Source organism: Pistacia vera, unplaced genomic scaffold, assembly GCF_008641045.1.
Source record: "Pistacia vera cultivar Batoury unplaced genomic scaffold, PisVer_v2 Contig501, whole genome shotgun sequence".
In the NCBI taxonomy this organism is placed as follows: domain Eukaryota; kingdom Viridiplantae; phylum Streptophyta; class Magnoliopsida; order Sapindales; family Anacardiaceae; genus Pistacia; species Pistacia vera.
In genome coordinates this window covers 1,543-21,002 of record NW_022196337.1, presented here as the reverse complement: position 1 = coordinate 21,002, position 19,460 = coordinate 1,543, and the positions used below count along the sequence as shown (strand labels likewise).

General features: G+C 36.4%; 3 protein-coding genes across 3 annotated transcripts; 2 read left to right on the top strand and 1 right to left on the bottom strand.

Annotated features, from left to right (window-relative positions):
* The first annotated feature begins 7,399 nt into the window (after positions 1-7,399).
* On the top strand, positions 7,400-8,284 carry LOC116105610 (B3 domain-containing protein At2g31720-like). The gene has a single exon (XM_031392018.1). It carries the CDS (start codon positions 7,400-7,402, stop codon positions 8,282-8,284), a length of 885 nt encoding a protein of 294 aa, XP_031247878.1.
* Positions 8,285-12,394: 4,110 nt separating this feature from the next.
* Positions 12,395-13,273, top strand: LOC116105609 (B3 domain-containing protein At2g31720-like). Its single transcript, XM_031392017.1, has one exon. The coding sequence runs from the start codon at positions 12,395-12,397 to the stop codon at positions 13,271-13,273; it is 879 nt and encodes a 292-aa protein (XP_031247877.1).
* An 800-nt stretch (positions 13,274-14,073) lies between these two features.
* LOC116105635 (dynein assembly factor 1, axonemal homolog) lies at positions 14,074-19,069 on the bottom strand. Its single transcript, XM_031392047.1, has 9 exons — positions 18,956-19,069; positions 18,778-18,870; positions 18,611-18,692; positions 18,466-18,522; positions 15,855-15,919; positions 15,676-15,771; positions 15,430-15,516; positions 15,247-15,327; positions 14,074-15,155 (listed from the first exon to the last, which is right to left on the bottom strand). The coding sequence occupies exons 1-9, from the start codon at positions 19,034-19,036 to the stop codon at positions 14,370-14,372; spliced, it is 1,428 nt and encodes a 475-aa protein (XP_031247907.1). The 5' UTR covers positions 19,037-19,069; the 3' UTR covers positions 14,074-14,369.
* Between the last annotated feature and the right edge of the window lie 391 nt (positions 19,070-19,460).

Genomic DNA, 19,460 nt, shown 5'->3' with positions numbered 1-19,460 from the left:
CGAAGAATCGGACGAAGAGGCAAGCAGAGTGGCAGTTCTGTAAATTTCAGAACTTTTGAAGGAGCTTCGCCCCGGCGAAGAAATTGTCTTCGCCGCGGCGAAGTTAGGCAGATTCGATTTTGGTTTTTCATTCTTCGCCGCGGCGAAAGTCAAAATTTACAGTTTTGTAAACGCACAGTTTCGTGTGTGCGTGTTTTGGACTGGGTTTTTAGGACTAGGTATAAAAGAAAAAGAAAAACTTTTTGGAAAGGGTCCGAGCTGTTAGGTTTAGCCGTCTTTTTACATTTTCCTTAGAGAGAAAGCTGAGTTTTTCGGATTGTAAAAGAGAAGGTTCAGATTTTGACTGGAGGATTCATCTTTTGGGGAGATTTCTATTCTTTCATCTCAGTTTCATTATGTTTATTCTGTTTACTTTTATTTTCCGTTTTTATTCTGTTAATTTAGCTATGAACTAATCTTCTATGGGTTAGGGTTTTGATTGTAGTTTGGATTTGAAATGGGTTGAATATGTGATTGTGCTATTTCCATGTGAATAAGCTGTGGTTGTGTGTTACTCTGAAATTAATTGTTGTATGTGATGAACATGATGAGATTGAGAAATAATTCATGTTAAGCTTCATGGGTAATAACCATTATAGTATTGGATGCTAGAGATAGATTCAAGCATTAATGAAATCAATTTAGGATTCTTGTGCTTCATGATTTAGAATTATTAACTTTCAATTTGTTGGGTGCGGAATGTTAATAATGATGAATAGGAAAACATAGCCCGAGAGGGTATGTTATCATAGTAGTGAATCCGATTTACAACCATTGCACGTGAATGTGAAAATAGTGTAACTCTTAGGTTTAACCCATAAATAATCCAAACGAAGTCAAAACCCTACCCGTTTTACTTAAATTGAATTTCTGTGTTTCATTTGTTTTTCCTTTTTAAGAATTACTTCTTTGTTAAATTTTATTTTGTTTTAGTTTAATAGCAAATTGCTCCCACAAATCCAAGATTTTCGGTTGCTTCAACTTGTTAACGTTAGGAACTTAGTGCTTAGCTACCAGTCCTCGTGGGAACGATATCCTACCCATCACTCTATTACTTGAATGACTAGTGCACTTGCTAGTTTTGCATGTTGTAGTAAACACGCATCACATGGGCCCGATAAGATCAATTCCCCACATAGAAAATGGTCAGGGGCTGGTCATTGTCATCAACTGGTAGGAAGGAGCTCGTGGAATGTTCATGAACCGCTGGCACTTGTCAGATTTTTTCACAAAATTGAAAGTGTCTTCTTGAAGTAGAGGCCAATAGTATCCTTGACGGACAATTTTATTGGCGAGGTATCATGCGACGGTGTGATTACCGCAGATCCCTTCATGTATCTCCCTTATAATGTAGTCTACTTCTTCGTCGATTACACATCAGATGAGAGGGGCGCTAAACCTTCGCTTGTATAACTGATCTTTGACAAGCGTGTAACGAGCAGCACTTCGTATTCGGCCTCATTATTCATAGCTTGGAACCCAAATCAAAGAATTTCATAAATGTGAGTCCCTTTGAGACTAAGAAGGAGAAGACCTACCCCGACTCTTTTCCTGTTCGAGGAACCATCAACATAGAGGCTCCAAGTTAATAAGTTCTGAATAGTTTCCTGGATGACTTCGCTGGCTGGCTGGCTGGCTGCTCGGATTCTTGATTTGGCTGGTACGAGAATTTTGAAATAAAATCGGTAACAACCTACCCTTTGATGGTTGCCTTCGATCTATAATGCAGATCAAACTAACTCAATTCCATTGCCCATTTGAGTAACTTACCCAAAGCTTTCGGCTTCTGAATAACTTGCCTGAGTGGGTAGTTGGTCAGAACATGGATTGTGTTTGCATGGAAATAGGGTCGCAGCTTCTTGGAGGCGATCAGCAAGGCATAAGCTAATCACTCAATTTCTGGATACCGCATCTCGGCGTTCAGTAATCGCTTGCTTGCGTAATACACTAGCCACTGAACTTTGTCCTCTTCTTGAATAAAAGCTGCGCTGACCGCGTACTAAGAGACAGACAGGTAGAAGAATAGAATTTCCTTGGGAAAAGGCTTGCATAGGAGAGGTGGCTTTCCGAGATGTTCTTTTATACTCTGAAAAGCCTGCTTGCACTCTGGAGTCCATTCGAACTTCTTGTTGGCCCTGAGTATATTAAAAAATGGCAAGCAACGATTTGTTGCTCCGATATGAAGCGACTGAGAGCCGTTATCCTTCCATTTAGGCTTTGAACTTGTTTTCGGTTAGTCAGGCTTTTCATATCAAGGAGAGCATGGATCTTCTCGGGGTTGATTTCGATTCCCCTTTGGTTAACCATATACCCTAGAAACTTTCCTGAGGATACTCTGAATGAGCATTTAAGAGGATTAAGCTTCATTCTGTACTTTCGAAGTACATCGAACATCTCAGTGAGATACGCTATGTGATCTGAAGCGACATGCTATTTGACCAGCATGTCATCAATATAAACTTCCATCGACTTTCCAATCTGCTCAGAAAACATATAGCTAACCAGCCGCTAGTAAGTTGCCCCAACGTTTTTTAGGCCGAAGGGAAAAACCTTGTAACAATACAGTCCCTGATCTATAACGAACAAGGTATGCTCTTCGTCAGGTGCATACATCGGGATCTGATTATACCCTGAGTAGGTGTCCATAAAGCTCAGCAGCTCGTGCTCAGAGGTGGCATCAACGAGCTAATCGATCCTTGGCAAGGGAAAATTGTCATTCGAACAGGCTTTCTTGAGGTCAGTGAAGTTGACATAGGTTCGCCACTTGTCATTGAGCTTCTTTACCAAGACTGGATCGACAACCCAGCTCGGGTAAAACGCCTCTCGAATAGACCCTTTTAAAAGAAGCCTATCTACGTCAATTTTCAAGGTAGCATAGCGCTCAGGGTCCATGGCTCTTCTCTTTTGGCAAACTAGCTTGACCGCACTATCAATGTTGAGTGCATGGCATATTACATTCAGGCTGATCCCGATCATATCAGTATAAGTCCATGCAAAAACATCGACATTCTCTTTGAGGAATCTCGTCAAGCTTTTGGCAAGCTGGGGGTTAAGATTACTCCCGATTCTTAACACTCGGGTCGATTTATTTTGATCAACCAATACCTCAGAGAGGTCCTCAACTGGCCTACTATGAGGGCACTCCTAGATGCGAGGATCCATGTTGTCCTCTACTAGGCCGTGCTATGGCTCAATCTTGTTGATCACCATAGCCTACTCGGGGATGCCTATCGGCCTTCCTTTTCCCTTACACGCCATCTGCACTGCTCTTATGAAGCAATCGTGAGATTCGCGTTGAGATCCTTTTACTTCCCTAATCTCTGTCAGAGTGGGGAACTTTATTTTCAGATGGTAGATGGAGGTGACTGCATTGAAACTTCGCAGTAGAGGTCATCCCAGAATGCCATTAAAGGCAGACGGACAGTTTACCACAAAAAACTTCATCATCTTGGTCATTTTGTTGGTCTCACCCAACGTGGCAGGGAGTTCGATCATTCCTCTGGGAATTAGATGATCCCTAGTAAAACCGTAGAGAGGGATAGAGGCAGGCTTCAGGTTTGTCTCGTCTAATTGCATTTTTTCGAAGGCTTGCTGAAATAGGATAATCATTACGTTACCATTGTCCACCAACATTCTGTGGACTTCGCACTGACCTATTTCAAACGCGATGACGAGTGCATCCTTATGGGGATGATGCAATCGCACCGCGTCTTTTTCAGAGAAAGTAATCTCCTCTTCCTTGTGAACCTTAGTAGGTCGCGACGCCATGCTCATCACACTCACGGGGTCATGATGAGCTTCCCGAGCATACCTTTCTTGGGCACCTCGAGAATTCCCCATGAGGTGTGGTCCTCCAAAGATGATCCCTACATAGTAGGGACCCTTGGGACCATGGCGCTTCTTCCCTTGTTCCTCTTGATCCTTTTCCCAAACGGGAGTCAAACCATCAACATACTTCTTAAAGTGCCCCTGCTTGATGAGGTCTTCAATTGCTTGCTTGAGAGCCTGACACTCATCGGTGTGATGCCCATTATCCCGATGATAGCGGTAGTACTTTTTCTCGTTCCTAGCTGAGGGGGGATTCTTCATGGGCTTTGGCTCTCCGAGTATGTTGGGTTCTTCTAACTTATCCAGAATAACCAACACTAAGGCATTCAACGGAGTGTATTGGCTTTTGTCACGGTCGCGACAAGGAACTTGGGCATAAGATTTTTTGGTCTCGAATGGGTGCTTTTTTCCTTTCCACTGATCGTCATTAGCCCATCTGCTATCAGCCCTTCTACTGTTCTCCCCCCGGTAGAGAGCACTGGTCGAAAGACGGGGGTCATGGCGATTAAGGGTGACCATGCAATTTTTTATTCGGAGATACTTTTCAGTAAGGTCGTAAAAGCAAGTGAAGGAAACATCATCCTTAGATTGTAGTTCTTTCCACAAGTCAGTTTGCGGGCGAACCCCCGAGATAATGAGAGTCCGAACGGACTCTTTGGGAGTGTGAGCCACTTTGTGGAGTTCCCTATGGAATCTGTCTATATAAGATTGAAGGGATTCATTCTTCTCCTGCTGTATATTGCTTAGATAGCTCAACGACATCGAGAACTTCCTGTTTGCCTGGAAGTGTCTCAAGAATGATGAGCTCATTTGTTGCCATGAGCTGATTGATCCTGCAGGAAGTGATCTGAACCAACGCTTGGCATAGGCAAGCAAAGTTACTGCTAAGCAATGACATTTAGCCAAGTCGGAGACTTGGTGGAGTTCCATGAGGTCATTGAACTCGTAAAGGTGATCCAACGGATTAGAATTTCCATCGAACGCCCGCATGTCAGGCATTCTGAATCTCGATGGAAGAAGAGCAGCTAACACTGCTGGAGAAAAGGGAGACGCCTCAGCGACCTTCCCACGCTCATTCTACTAAGCCTTAAGTTGATCCAAAGCTCGTTGTAATTCCTCAATCTGAGGTAGTGGAGCTACCTGAGGATCACTTTCTGCAACGTGGGTTTGACCCTCACGGTTGCGGTTGAGGAAAGACCGCAAATCGGACTCTTCCTCAGCTTGGCCGGAAGCTTCGGTGAGCCTTGACATACACTGATTGGGGTCGTGTGAAGGCATTGAATGGCTCGGGGAGTTTTCCCAAGCTCCACGGTGGTCAAAACCGACCCACAGACGATGGGGGTTTCTCGCATGATGACGGTGGAGGTCACCATTTCGTCGATATTAGGAATCTCCCTACCTTGCATTTTTGTGGGAGTGCCCATGCGATGTGGCGTGGGGCGGCTCATGCTATGACATGTCGCTGAGTCACAATGCCACTAGTATTCTGCCCGTTGCGCAACTGGTGTTCGCTAGTCCCTCAAAGCCCTTCGGTCCACTACTCGCCACTTGCTTTCCTTTACTTTTACGTACTGCAGTGCGCATGGTACGAGCTTTCGCCCTCTTCCGCACTTTCGCATGACCTGCAGGCGTCTTTGGCAGTGGCACCGCCTCGTTGGACTCTAATGGTACGACCTAATCCAAACAGTCTAAACTTTGGCTAACTATTTGGAAAGTATTGTTGAACCTCTCCAGGTAATTCATCACGGCTGGGTCGAGTTGTGAGCTCGAAGGAATATCCGTCATAGTACTTTACTGGACTAGCGGCACTTCGGGAGAAGTGTCATCCTGTACCTGGGGGATTTCCTCATTGTCGAGGTTAGTTCGCTTAGTTTTGAAACCATAAGCCATTTGCTGATGGATAGGACCAATCGGTTAGAGGTTCTGATGAAGAGCAGATACTAAATTAGCACCCTCCTTCTAGCGCCAAACTATTGATGCTTGATTTTGACACCAATGACTCACACGTGCAAAGTGCTAAGCGGACTTAAAAATTACACATGATATGAAAATATGCAATAAGAGAATAAATAAGAAGCGGTTTTTAAAGTGATTCGGATGGTCAAAAGCGAATCATACGTCCACTATGGTTGTATTAATAGGTGGTTATAGTTAGGTCGCGTATAGTGAGCTGAATTACAATCTAGAGAGAATTTATATATATATATATATATATATATAGATATAGCTATAGAGAGAGAGAGAGAGAGAGAAGAGAGAGAGAGAGAGAGAGAAGGAGAGTGAGTGTATCTTTTTAGACAATATGAGTCAATCCCGTAAATGAGAGAGGACCCTCTATTTATATTTGAGAGATTCAAGGTAGTAATCATGATTCTGCAATCGGACAGGTGTGGTATAATTTCTAACCTGCTTCCCATTGGTTGTCTGCACAGGAGACATCTTTAAATCGCGTAGGGCTTGGGTAGGTGGACAATTCCTAGCCACTCACATGCCTGGCATTTACCTGCCGCATTGACGATAGCCTTATCTCTTTCGTCCTTGTACGACGTGACAACGTCTAAATGACACAAAACCTTTGCTGGCGTGAGTTCACGTCAGCCCGATTTTTTAGGCATAACACATTCCATCCAAAGGAACGAACAAAAGGATTCACATAACTCTTTCCCTTTTCCTCCACTTTCTCATATTTTAAAAAAAATTGAAGCACATTTCAAAAAGACTATTCAAACGAAACCCAGAAAACTAACGACACAAAACTCATATACCTGACCACGAACCTCAAATCGCCTACCCAGCAAATCAATGCTCATCTCATGTGGCCAACAAATCAACATCTCTCGTTTATTTAATAGTAATAGTAATGTTCTTTAATTATTATTTTTTAACAAAATAATCTACCTAAAGTTTTTGGGAAAAAATATTAATCAAGTACTTCTTAAAAAACATTTAAATAGAAAAGCTAGTTTTAATTTCTCAGGTATTGCAAAACATACATAAAAAATTGTTTAGCAGTAATAAAGTTACTCCAATAATAATATTAATTTAAAGCAAGCAATATAGCTAAAGACTAAAATCGTCATAGTGTTTAAAACACAGTGAAATTATTATAAGCTTTTAAGATATCTATTGTAGTTAGGTTACTTAATTTACAAGAAACCAAGTAAGATATCCACATGCAAATTAGATATCTAGGAAGAGAATAGGAAAACACTTTAAAAGCAAATTTTATCTGCGTAGGGTTAATTAGTTAATTTCCAATTAGGAAACGTATTTAATTAATAATTAGCATCAAAATAGGAATCCTACTTGGGAGTTGGGACAAGATTAGGGCTAGCCATTATAAATTGAAAACACTTAGAAGCAAAAACAATTTGAATCCCTCTTTACCCAGTCTAGTCTTTTTCAGGAGAGTGTTCTGATCCTGTAAATTCTTCAGGTGTTTAAAGGGTTTGTGTGTTACGTTTTTGTGGTTTTGATGAGTTGAGTGTTTTCGCTTCAAAGTTTGAGGAAACAAAGACGAGGTTAGAGAAAGATGTTTCATGTTGGTGAACTGAAAGTTTCTAATTGCAATGATTCTTTCAAGAAAATCATGGAAGAAATTAGAAAAGTTACGAATGACGAATCAGAATTCGAAAGATTGCTCACGGAAAGAATTGTTACAGCTTTTATAGACGGTTTTGTTGAGTCCAAGAAAGCGGCAAAAGAAAACAAAGTGCAACTGGAGTTTCCTAAGAACAAGAATGATAGTGCTGCAGGTTGTATTCCTAGGAAGAAAAGATCGAATAGAAAGCGGGCAGAGAAGGTTTCTGAATCCTTAATTCAATTTATACAAAGCTTAACACAAGAAGAGCCTGTAGCATCAGACGTGAGTAGCAGTATTACTATCAGGTTGGAGAATGAAGAGCAAGAAGAGGAAAATAGACTGAAAAAGAAGAGAAAGGTTAGTTGCGAGAAGATTGTTAAAAGGCAAGAACAAGAATTTGAGTTAGAGGCGGAACCAGAGATGCCAGAAAAATTCAAAAGGATTATCAAAGAGATGAATGGTATCAAAACTACGTTCGTTATGCAAAAAAAATTGACACAAACGGATGTAGCCAAGGTAAATAATCGTTTATCGATTCCAAGGAAGCAAATGAGGAACTGTGACTTTGTCGATGAAGAGGAGATGAAGATTCTTGATGATAAGAAGGGAATAATGGTTCATTTAGTTACACCATCACCATCTGCAGATATCGTGGAATTGGAATTGAAGAAGTGGAAAATGAGTTCAACATATACTTATAATCTGATTGGAGCCTGGTTTAAAAATGTGGTGGATAAGGAAGCCAATCAATTACAACCTGGGGGATTGGTAAGACTTTGGTCCTTTCGACAAGATTCAAAGCTATGCTTCGTGTTGGATAATCAAGGATGTTAAGTACTTCGATCATTATATTGTCTTAATGTAGATGCTGATTTTTGTCTTTTATATCTTTTTAATCATCTATGTGCTTTGTTCAGAATTTATTATAGATATATATGCTGTTAATTAAGGAGATCTCATTCATTTTCCAGAATTAATGTATAATATTGGGTCATATGATCCTTTTATAATGAAAAATCTGGTTCTTCATCAATTTGGATATTTTGTTAATATTGAAAAGAGGTATTTTTTTTATTTTTTATTTTTTGTTATTACCCAATTGCTCTCATTCCTTTTTGTTTTAATTACGTCTCGTTAATTATTTCAATATTGATATAGAAGAAAATTTTCAATTTATTTTAAGACTCTTAATTTCAATAATCTTCTTAAGGGTAGATATTTATTATATACCCTTGAGAAAGATAAAATTGGTTTCATTTAAAAGGTTATATGTAACAAAAATATTAGACGAATGTTGATTATCACTAACATAAAAATATGATATATGTAAGAAAATATTAGATACTTAAAAAATAAGATTAAATAAAGTGTTTGTATAATGTATAAATGTATAAATAAGTCTTTTCCGACACCTTCGACAATGATGAGAAGTAGGAACACTAGATTCAAAAGTTTTTAAGAGAAGAAAAATAAAATAAAATAAGTTAAATAGGAAGTAGGAACTCTGTCAGAATCCCTAAGCTAGCTTGTATTGTGTAAAATATCAATCTCTTTTAAACACTTAATTTGTTAAAAAATTAGGATTTTTTATTTGCAGTTTTTGTGTAATCTTTTTTGCTTTCAAAAATTAAAATTATGTTGTTTTACAATCATTTATTAATGCCTTTTTTAATAACAAATATAACACAAAAGGTTACTATATAAAATTTGAATTAACAAAAAAAAAAATTTATATAATTTTGTTCATAACAAGACTTATGTTGATCATAGAGACGTGATTTGTAGATACAACAAGACTTTAAACAATCTACCAAAGAGAATTCTTGAATTCCGATTCCGAGGCAGAAACGTGATTTTTTTCCTAAAATACCAAAAAATAAATAAATAAAATGGCATTGGTCCTTGTTTTAATCGAAAAATCTTTGCTTTCATTTTGGTGACATTTTTCCTTCCAAGTCAATAATTCAGTTTAGAATGACAATAATTCAAATATAACAATTTAATTGAAAGAATTACAATCCCCAAGATGAATTAAACAATCTAATATGTTGATCATGAAGAAGGATATCTGGATGAAGTTTGGATTATCTTTGTAGAAAAATTATTCTTATGATAATGTATGTTTACCATTATCGAAATTCTATTTCTCCTTTTAGTTGTTTGATTTGATAATTTATCTGTTATAACAAAATTATTTATTCAAAAATTTCAACATGAAACACAATAAGATCTCTCATTTATTTAATAGTTTATTATAATTATTATTATTTTTTAACAAAGTAAAGTTTTCGGAAAAAATGTTAATCAAGTACATTTAAAAATAATATCTAAATAAGAAAGCTAGTTTTTATTAAATGAATAAATTAATATTTCTATCTAAATATTACAAAACATACATAAAATTATATTTAGCATTAACAAAAGTTACTTTAAAAATAATATTTAAAGCAAGGGCAATAGCCAAAGACTTAAGCCGTCATATTGTTTACTAGAGAGTCAAATTATCATATTTTAAGAAATTAGTGCACGTTACTAGGAAACTATATATTTAGGAGAAACCAATTAGAATCAAATCTATTGTCGTTAGGTTAATCAAACCAAGTATGATATTCACATGCAAATCAAATATTCAGGAAGAGATTAGGAAGCCACTAAAAGCAAATTTTATCATTAGGAAACATATGTAATAGGAATCCTACTTGGGAAAAGATTAGGGTTATTGAAGCAATAACACTTTGAATTACCCAGTCTAGTCTTTTTTAGGATTTAAGTGTTCTGATCCTGTAAATTCTTCAGGTGTTTAAAGGGGCTTTTGTGGTTGTGAGTTGAGTGTTCTCTCTTCAAAGTTTGAGGAAACAAAGATCAGGTTAGAGAAGGATGTTTAATGTTGGTGAACTGAAAATTTCTAATTGCAATGATTCTTTCATGGAAGAAATTAGAGAAGTTACGAATGATGAATCAGAATTCGAAAGGTTGCTCACGGAAAGAATTGTTACAGATTTTATAGCGGGTTTTATTGAGTCCAAGAAAGCGGCAAAAGATAACAAAGTCCAACTGGAGTTTCCTAAGAACAAGAATGATAGTATTCCTAATAAGAAGAAAAGATCGAATAGAAAACGGGCAGAAAATGTTTCTGAATCTTTACTACAATTTGTCCAGAGCTTAACAAAAGAAGACCCTGTAGGCTCAGAGGTGAGTAGCAATAGCGTTCCGGAAAATAGAGTGAAAAAGAAGAGAAAGGCTAGTTGCAACAAGATTATTAAAAAGCCAGAAAAATTCAAAAGGATTATTATCAAAGAGATGAATGGTATCAAAACTAAGTTCGTTATGCAAAAAAGATTGACACAAACGGAGGTAAATAATCGTTTATCGATTCCAAGGAATTGGAATTGAAAAAGTGGGAAATGGGTTCAACCTACACTTATAATTTGATTGGAGCTTGGATAATGAAGCAGAGAGATTGGTGAGACTTTGGACAAGATACAAAGTTATGCTTCGTGTTGGATAATGAAGGAGTTTGATTTCGTTGTCTTTTTGTCCAGGATATGTTCATTCAACAGATTTATTGTATACTACTGGGTCTTCAATTGATTTATTTTTTTTTAAACGCCGTTATAGTTGCTGAGTATTTTGAATTTATATGAAGAAACACCTATCATTCATTACTTTTTAGACTAAGTAATACCGCTTTAAAAAGTGAGCTTAACTTGTTTTTTAACAACATATTTATATAATTATATGGATATTTTATATTCAATGTCCTTTATCTTTTCAGTAATTTTATTCGACGATAATTATGTAAATTAAATAATTTTTTTGTAACTATGATCAGATAATTGATGAGGCCAATAGCATCAATTTAACTCTGAAATTAAATTTCTAGTATTAATAATATTTATACTATTTCCACTTGAATACATTGAACCCCTTGTTGGTTTAAAATACATCTCTTGATAGAATGATCGAAGTCTCATTTGAATGGTTGGATTATTTGAAGATTTCATTAATTAAGAGAAATAATATTAACTTTAAACCGTTTGGTTTTAAGATACATAAAAAATAATATAATATAAAAAACCTAGCTCAATCGCTTTTCCTGCCCCCAGTTTAAACTTTAAATTAAAAGGCCTCTAATGTAAAATAATTCAACAATGAAACAACTTATTAAAATTAATATTACAAGTTTAAGTTAATACTCTATTATCCATATTGTTACCATATTATATATTTATCTTAAGTATTTGAAACTTATTGGTTATGTCACAAACTTGATAACCATTTTACTAATACATACAGATCACAATTCATCATAAATTGTAAATATGTATAAGATATATTGGTGGATGCACCTATATAATAACAAATAGCATAATTAGGGTCTTGTGATAGATCATGTAAATCAAAAGTTACAATGAAAGCCGTATGTATAAATGTTTTTAATATTATTTTTGAACTATTACAAAAAAAAATGTAAATCAAGTTTTTATTAAATGAATATTGCAAAAAAAATACATACACTTTTATTTAACAGTAATAGGAAAAGACCAATTAAATTCAAAAATATTGCCGTTAGGTTAGGTTAATTAAATTCAAATTTAATTAGCTATTTAGGAAGAGAATAGGAAAGTAGGAAACAAACTTCTAAAAGCAATCAAATTTATCAGCGTTGGGTTAATTTTAATTAGTTTCAAATTAGGAAATTTAATTACCATCAAAATAGGAATCCTACTTGGGACAGGATTAGGACTAGACTTATAAATTCAAAACACTTGTGGAACCCATAACACTTCATTGAAAGCCTACTTACACAGTCTTAAGGGTTTAAGGTTTCGAATAGTGTTCTGATCCTGAAACTTCTTCAGGGGTTTAGAGGGTTTTCGTTCTTGTGAGCTGTGTGCTTTCTCTTCAAAGCTTGAGAAAACAAAGACCAGGTGAATGAGAAAGATGTTTAATCTTGTTGAAGCGAAAATTTCTAATTCCAATGATTCTTTCACTGAAATCATGGAAGAAATCAGAAAGGTTACGACTGATGAATCTGAGTTTGAAAGGTTACTCACGGAAAGAATTCTTTCAGAGTTTATAGCGGGTTTCGTTGACTCCAAGAAAGCCGCAAAAGTTAAACAACTGCAACTAGAGTTTCCTAAGATCAAGAATGATAGTGGAGTTGAGTTCTTGTGTGCTGCAGACTGTTTTCCTAAAAAGAAAAAATCCAATAGAAAACGGGCGAAGAAGGTTGCTCAATCTACACGAAGCTTAACTGAAAAAGAGCCTGTAGCATCAGACATGAGTAGCAGTATTACGATAACATTGGAGAAAGAAGAGGAAAATAGAATGAAAAAGAAGAGAAGGGTTGGCTGCAAGGAGATTGTTAAAAGGCCAGAACAAGAATTGGAGTTAGAGGCGGAACCCGAGATGCCAGAAAAAATCGAAAGGGTTATCAAAGAGATGAATGGTATCAAAACTATGTTCGTTATGCAAAAAAGATTGACACAAACGGATGTAGCCAAGGTAAATAATCGTTTATCGATACCGAGGAAGAAAATGAGCAACTGTGACTTCGTTGATGAAGAGGAGATGAAGATTCTTGATGATAAGAAAGGGGTAATGGTTTGCGTAGTTACACCGTCCACAGAAATGGTGGAATTGGAATTGAAAAAATGGGAAATGGGTTCAACCTACACTTATAACTTGATTGGAGCTTGGATTAAGAAAGTGGTGGATAATGAAGCCAATCAACTTCAATCAGGGAGATTGGTGAGACTTTGGTCCTTTCGACAAGATTCAAAGTTATGCTTCGTGTTGGATAATGAAGGATTGTCTTAATTTTAGAACCTTTGTCTTTTTTTTCTTCTTATTAATCAGTTATGTAATTTGGTTCCTCAATTTGCATATGCTGTTGATATTAGAATGAGAGAACTTTTTTTGTTAGTACCCAATTGCTCTTATTTCTTTTGTTTTAATTAACTCTGGTACCTCTTCTGTACAGCACTGCTTGAATATTTTATTATTGTTTGATTATAATGTTTTCTGAGGTGTATTACAGTAAAGGGTTTGTTGATAGAAGTCTCAATTTAATGATTGGATTATTCGAAGGTTTGATAAAGTATGATGGATATTTTCATTACTCTTATGAAATTTATGTGATATAGTCCATAACGTAATGCATTATGCCTCATCCTTTATCAAATCTTCAAATAATCCAACCATTCAACAAATCTTTATTGAAACCAACATGTGTTCTATGTATGAGAGCGCAAAACGTTATATTATCAAATAATTATTAAAAATACAACGACAATGAATATAAAAATATCAAAAATCCCTTGCTCTAATACACTGTATACTATGCAAACATACCCTTAAGATCTTGTAATAATCCTGCAAATGAATTTCTACACTCAAAACATTTGAAAGCCATAGATATAAAAGTTTATACACTACTTTTAACACAATTTAGAATTATTAGATTGATACATTTAAATTATTTAATTTTAATATAAGTTGAGTCACTTCTTATGTACAACAACTATACCACTATCGTTGAATCTCGACTCTTGATAAGACTATTCAAAAATTATATTATGATTTATGCAAAAAGAAAAAAAAAAATTGATGCTCTTGTATTTGCTCCAATAGTAGGCTAGAACTGTATTACAGAATACACTTGGACCCAAGAACCACAGTGAAAGTAAAGCATCAAAAGCCCTCAGAGAAAAAAAAAAAAAAAAAAAACAGTGATAAAAATCTCATGATCAAAATTTCATCAATTACAAGAGTCACGAGTCACTTTTTTCAGTCAATGCTAAAGAATTTCTAGGAACTCAAACTCAAACTCATAGAAGACATCTCAAATGAGAGTAATCTAACTCAACAACACACAAAACATTCACTCAGCTCCTTTGCAGAATAATCACACTTATCAGTCATCACCCCATGTTGATGGCCCTCCCAATCCAACTTCAACTCCTTGAGACAACTCAAGTGCAGCAGCCATACCCTTGTTTTTACTTTTCTTTCTCTTAGCGGAAGTGGCAACTGAACCATCCACCGACTTCAACCGTAAAGTTTCATCAACCATCTTGTCTTCCCCATCAAATGTGGGATTTTCAGCAATATCTGCAGAGAAAAGGTCTGCAAAAGAAGTTTCTCCATCATCTATCACATCAAGTTCACCTCGTTCCCTCTTTGACCTTTTCTTTTTTTTCTTTTCAACTCCCTTACTATCAACATTGACAGGAACTTCTTTCTTTGCGCACTTGTCGGTAGTTTTGTTTCTCTCCTGCTCCGATCCTTTCTCCATATCAACATGTCTAGAACCATTTAGATGCCCATCTCCCTTTTCATCCTTTACACAACATTGGTTTTCTTTTGACTTCTTTTTTAATTTATTTTCAACAGCAAAATCCTCTTTATTGTGCTGAACTTCTTTCTTCAAGAGTTTGTCACTTGTGTCATTCCTTTTACGTTTTAATTCTTTTCCCGTACCAAGATTAATACGAGCCATCAGTTGATTATCCTCATTTTGACCAGTCACATGTCCCTTGGAGTTCACTTCCTTGATGTGATCTCTTTTCTCTGCCAAATGAACTTTATGTTTTTTAGCAGCACTCTTTGAATCATCAACCATGTCTCCCTTATCATTTTTGGTGCCTTTATCTATCGGTCTAGCATTAAATACATGCAAGTTTGGCAATGAATTTCTTACCTGCAATATTATTGATTTCAAAATCATCCTGAAAGGAATGCAAGGCTAGACTTCAAAGACATCAACAAGATAAACATGCCAAACTCATTACCTTCTTTGCTAATTTATCATTTTCAGCTATAGGGTTGCCTTGTAGATTGAGATTTCTCAAACTAACTAATGAATTTAGCACCTGTCATTAATGCATGTTGTCAATATATGTGGTGAAGAATATCTCAGATATACAAATAATAAACTAGAAAGGAAACAAAAAGTTCAATTCCTCAATTCTCACCTTAAAGTCTGACCATCTGGTAATCAAGTTATTTCCCAAGTCCAAATTTTGGAGCTTCTTATTATAACCCAACTCAGCTGGGAGAGCCTAAGCAAATCACAGAGAACAGAAGAAGCTATAAGTAACTTAATGATCAAATGTTGTCAATTGTATAATAATTGATGAAAGCAATCTAATCAATTATTTATTAATTTAGTGATCAAATGTTGGCTTTCAAAAGAATGAACCAGTGAGTAGACCACATACTTTAATATCATTGTGAGAAAGTCTGAGTTCTTTCAGTTCAGCACAGGACTGGAGTGACAAACCAACACTCTCAACCTGGCAGTTAGAGAGAGAAAGCTGGCACAAGAGAAATTAGCAGCCTTAGCTACACTCATGCTAAATTGTAGCTGAAGACAAAAGATGACCAAAGAATTGTTTACCTTCGTTAGAGATTTCATTTTAAGCAGAGACTCACCAATTTCACGGATTGGATTTCTAGAAAGAACTACAGAAGAATCCCAAAATGAGCATCATTTAGATTCTATTGACTACAAAGCAATCTTTCATTCCAATAATCAATTTTCAATTCGATTTTTTGACTTCTATTACTCATTTGAGACCAAAACATTTCATTAATCAAGAACTGTTGGCAAATTCAAATTCAAAAAATAAATAGATAAACAATAACTACCTTAATTGATCCACTGCAATTCAATAATTAAGAAGTTGGTATATTGACATTGGAAATAACTACTTTTAACTCCTCTGTCAAATCCATCAGATTGCACTAGATAACAGCAGTAGTTAACTCAATCTCTATAACACTTGTTGTTTCTTTACACAACATGTGCTAACCTTCACGTGGATTGACACCATCTCCATTTTTTTTTTTCAATTTTTTTTTGTCAATTCACATAAATAAGGGATACAATGTAGGTGTTAAAAGCAAATGCTGTCAACAGTAAATTAGAAATTATTGCCAACAATCTTTTATTAAACACAATTAATTCTAGATCCTTTTCTTTTTTAAGTCCCTTACCCACTTCACCGAATCCTCTCTTCCCACTCAGACCTCCCTTGACGCTAAAGCTATGGCATCCCGCAAGCAAGCCCCTTTTTTATTGATGACTTCAGTAAAGAACACTTATATGCTTTATTTATATATTTATCTTTTTATTTTTTTATTATTATTATTTTTTTTTTTTTTTGAAGAAAATAAAGAAAACTTATATAAATAAGTATCACATAGAAGTGAAAAATAATTACCTATCTTTATGTTATAAGAATTACATTTACCAATTAGAATTTCAACCTTTTTTTTTCTTAAACAAGAAAGTCTAAAGCGTTGAAATAAGTGTATAAGTATGGAAACATGTATGAGGATCGTAAGGCAAACCTGCCCCTACCCCTGCCCAACTCCTTTGCCATCCCAACTACCCTATATGTTCAGACCCATTTTTGAACTGAGGTGGACCTGATAAACCTAATAATAACCAAGAAAAATTATCCTGCTGTTTAAGCTGCAGCAACAATCTTATTAACCTTGGAGTATGTTTGTTATGTTAAGAAAACTTGTGGAGGGAGCCAGGCCTCAAATTACACCTTGAAAAACTCCAAGGCCTTTCCTTGTGATGCCTGTAGAATCTACATATGACCAGAAACCTCCTAACAGGCACCTGAGAAAAACAGAAAACAGACACTAATCTAGGGATTTTGAGCCGGTTGGCAGTAGCAGCCTATGTAGGGATTGAGATGATTCTGTCATTCCGGTCTTCCTACAAGCCAATGAGCTTTATACATAAAAACTATTAGTGGATCCTAAGTTCAACATCAATTCTTCATTTCAACCTGCTTTGTCTTGTATGAGGTTAGCTGCAACTAGGGATGCTAGCCGAGCCAAGCTGCTCACGAGTGGCTCGGGCTCAGGTCAAGCTCTAGCGGCTCAACTCAACCGGCGAGCCGAGTTCGAACACCTGGATACTTGGCTAGCCAAGCTCGCAAGCCGAGCCAAGCTGAAAATATATATATATATATTCACTCCCCTTATCTCTTCTCTCTCTTTTCCCTTATATTCTTCATCCCGTCTCTTCTTCTTCCTCTTTTTCTTTTTCCTTCTTTCATTGTCATCCTTTCTTTGTTTTTCTTTTTTCTCCTCTTCCTTACTTTCTTTTCTATTTTCTCTCCCTCATTCTTTCTTCTCTCATTTTTCTCTCTTTCATTTTTTTTTTCTTTTTACCATGGCTGCCATGGCTGACCGAGGCCATAAAGAAGGCCAAATATGGATGGCCGTTTGGGCTACGACGCCAGCCAGATCTGGTCAATCGTGTAGTCCATGTGGCTGGCTAGATATGGCAGCCCACATAGGCCAACGGAGGCCAGATCTGACCGACAATATGGTGAGTTTTGAGTGGATTTTAGAAGGGGTTTTATGGTGGCTTTTATTGTGAGTTATGCTAGATTCTAAGGTGGTGGGAGATGTTTGATGCTGGGAGATGGCTGGCTGTTGTTAATGTTTTGTATTATGTTCATTGTTGTTTTGGAGAGATTCTTGGTTATGTTTTGAGTGAATTCTTGACTGTGTCCTGCAAGATTGTATTGAATCAGAAGTCAATTAGAGCTCCAGAATTGCAATTTCCATCACATACAGGAGCAGTTCATGAGTTCGAGCCGGCTCGAGCTCGAACTCGAGCTCGAGCATCCATTCTAGCTATCGAGCTCGAGTTCGAGTTTTCAAGCTCGATTGAGCTCGAGCTCGAACCCGCCACTGTAGCTTACGAGCCGAGCTCAAGCCAACAGATACTCGGCTCGGATCGTGTTATCCCCTAGTTGCAACAACTTTTGCCTTTACCTCCAATATGTTTTGTTAGGATTACATCTCCATTTTCTCCAGCTTCCCATTAAATAAACAAAATGGTGTCTGTTTTGATCAAGCCTACAAATGGAAAGGATCTCATTGTCTGCCAACTTAAGCTAAAGCATGCCATGTCAATCCATTAATAAACATAGTAAGTCATACAAAATGGTGTCAAAATGAGAACTAAAAATTCATACCTAGTGTATTCAAGTCCTTCATTTGATCAAGCCTACAAATGGAAACGATCTCATTGTCTGCACCATCAGTCACAATACAAGAATGAGCACAAAGTGATCACCTTCAACAACTAAAACATAAAATGCTACAGATTCCCAAACCTACCATTCAATATTAAAGCACGTAAGCTGGCAAGGGACCCAACTTCAGCCATTGACCTAAGTTTATTTTTACCCGCATTTAGCACCTGATGCACAAAGACAAGGCAAAGTAACTCCACAAACCAATTAACCTATAAAAGAATGAAGAAAAGCAAATGAAATGAAACTTACAGTAAGCTTAGAAAGTCCTTCAATTCCTTTCAAGCTTTGCAATTTGTTTTGCACAACCGATAACCACTTCAAATTCACGCAAGACTTCAATCCCTTTGAATACAACATAAAAATAAGCAAATAAAATTCAGTTTCATTTCTACAACCATGATCCGGGCATAAATGTTATTAAAAATACCTCAAGAGAAGTGAGGTTGTTGAAGCTCAAGTCAAGTCGCTCCAAGTTCTTGAAATCGCTCAAGCAAGAAACCTGAAACATGTTGAATTGAAGGATTAGTGTTGGCAAAAGTAGGGTTTGAGATAGTGAGAGAATGATAAAAACGGCGTCGATAGTACATCGGAGAGAGCTTTGTGAGTGAGAGCGAGAGACGTAATGGAGTCAGGGTCGCCAGTCTTGCTGTCCTTCAGAACTTGGTCCGTTCTCAGTCGAGTCATGGTCTGGAATAACTCTGGATTACCAAAAACCCTAGCTTTGTCCAAGCAGCACAGCAGGGTTTATCACTTCTCCTTTTTAATGGGAACCGACATGTCGTTTATAATTTTTAAAAAAGTAATTTTCCTTTTTAATGGGACGACAAGTCATTTATAATGTTTAGATTTTTAAACAAGGAACAAAATACTTATGACACCAATTTTTTTTTTTTTTTTTTTTAATAAAAGAAATTAGTACAAATAATAAACAA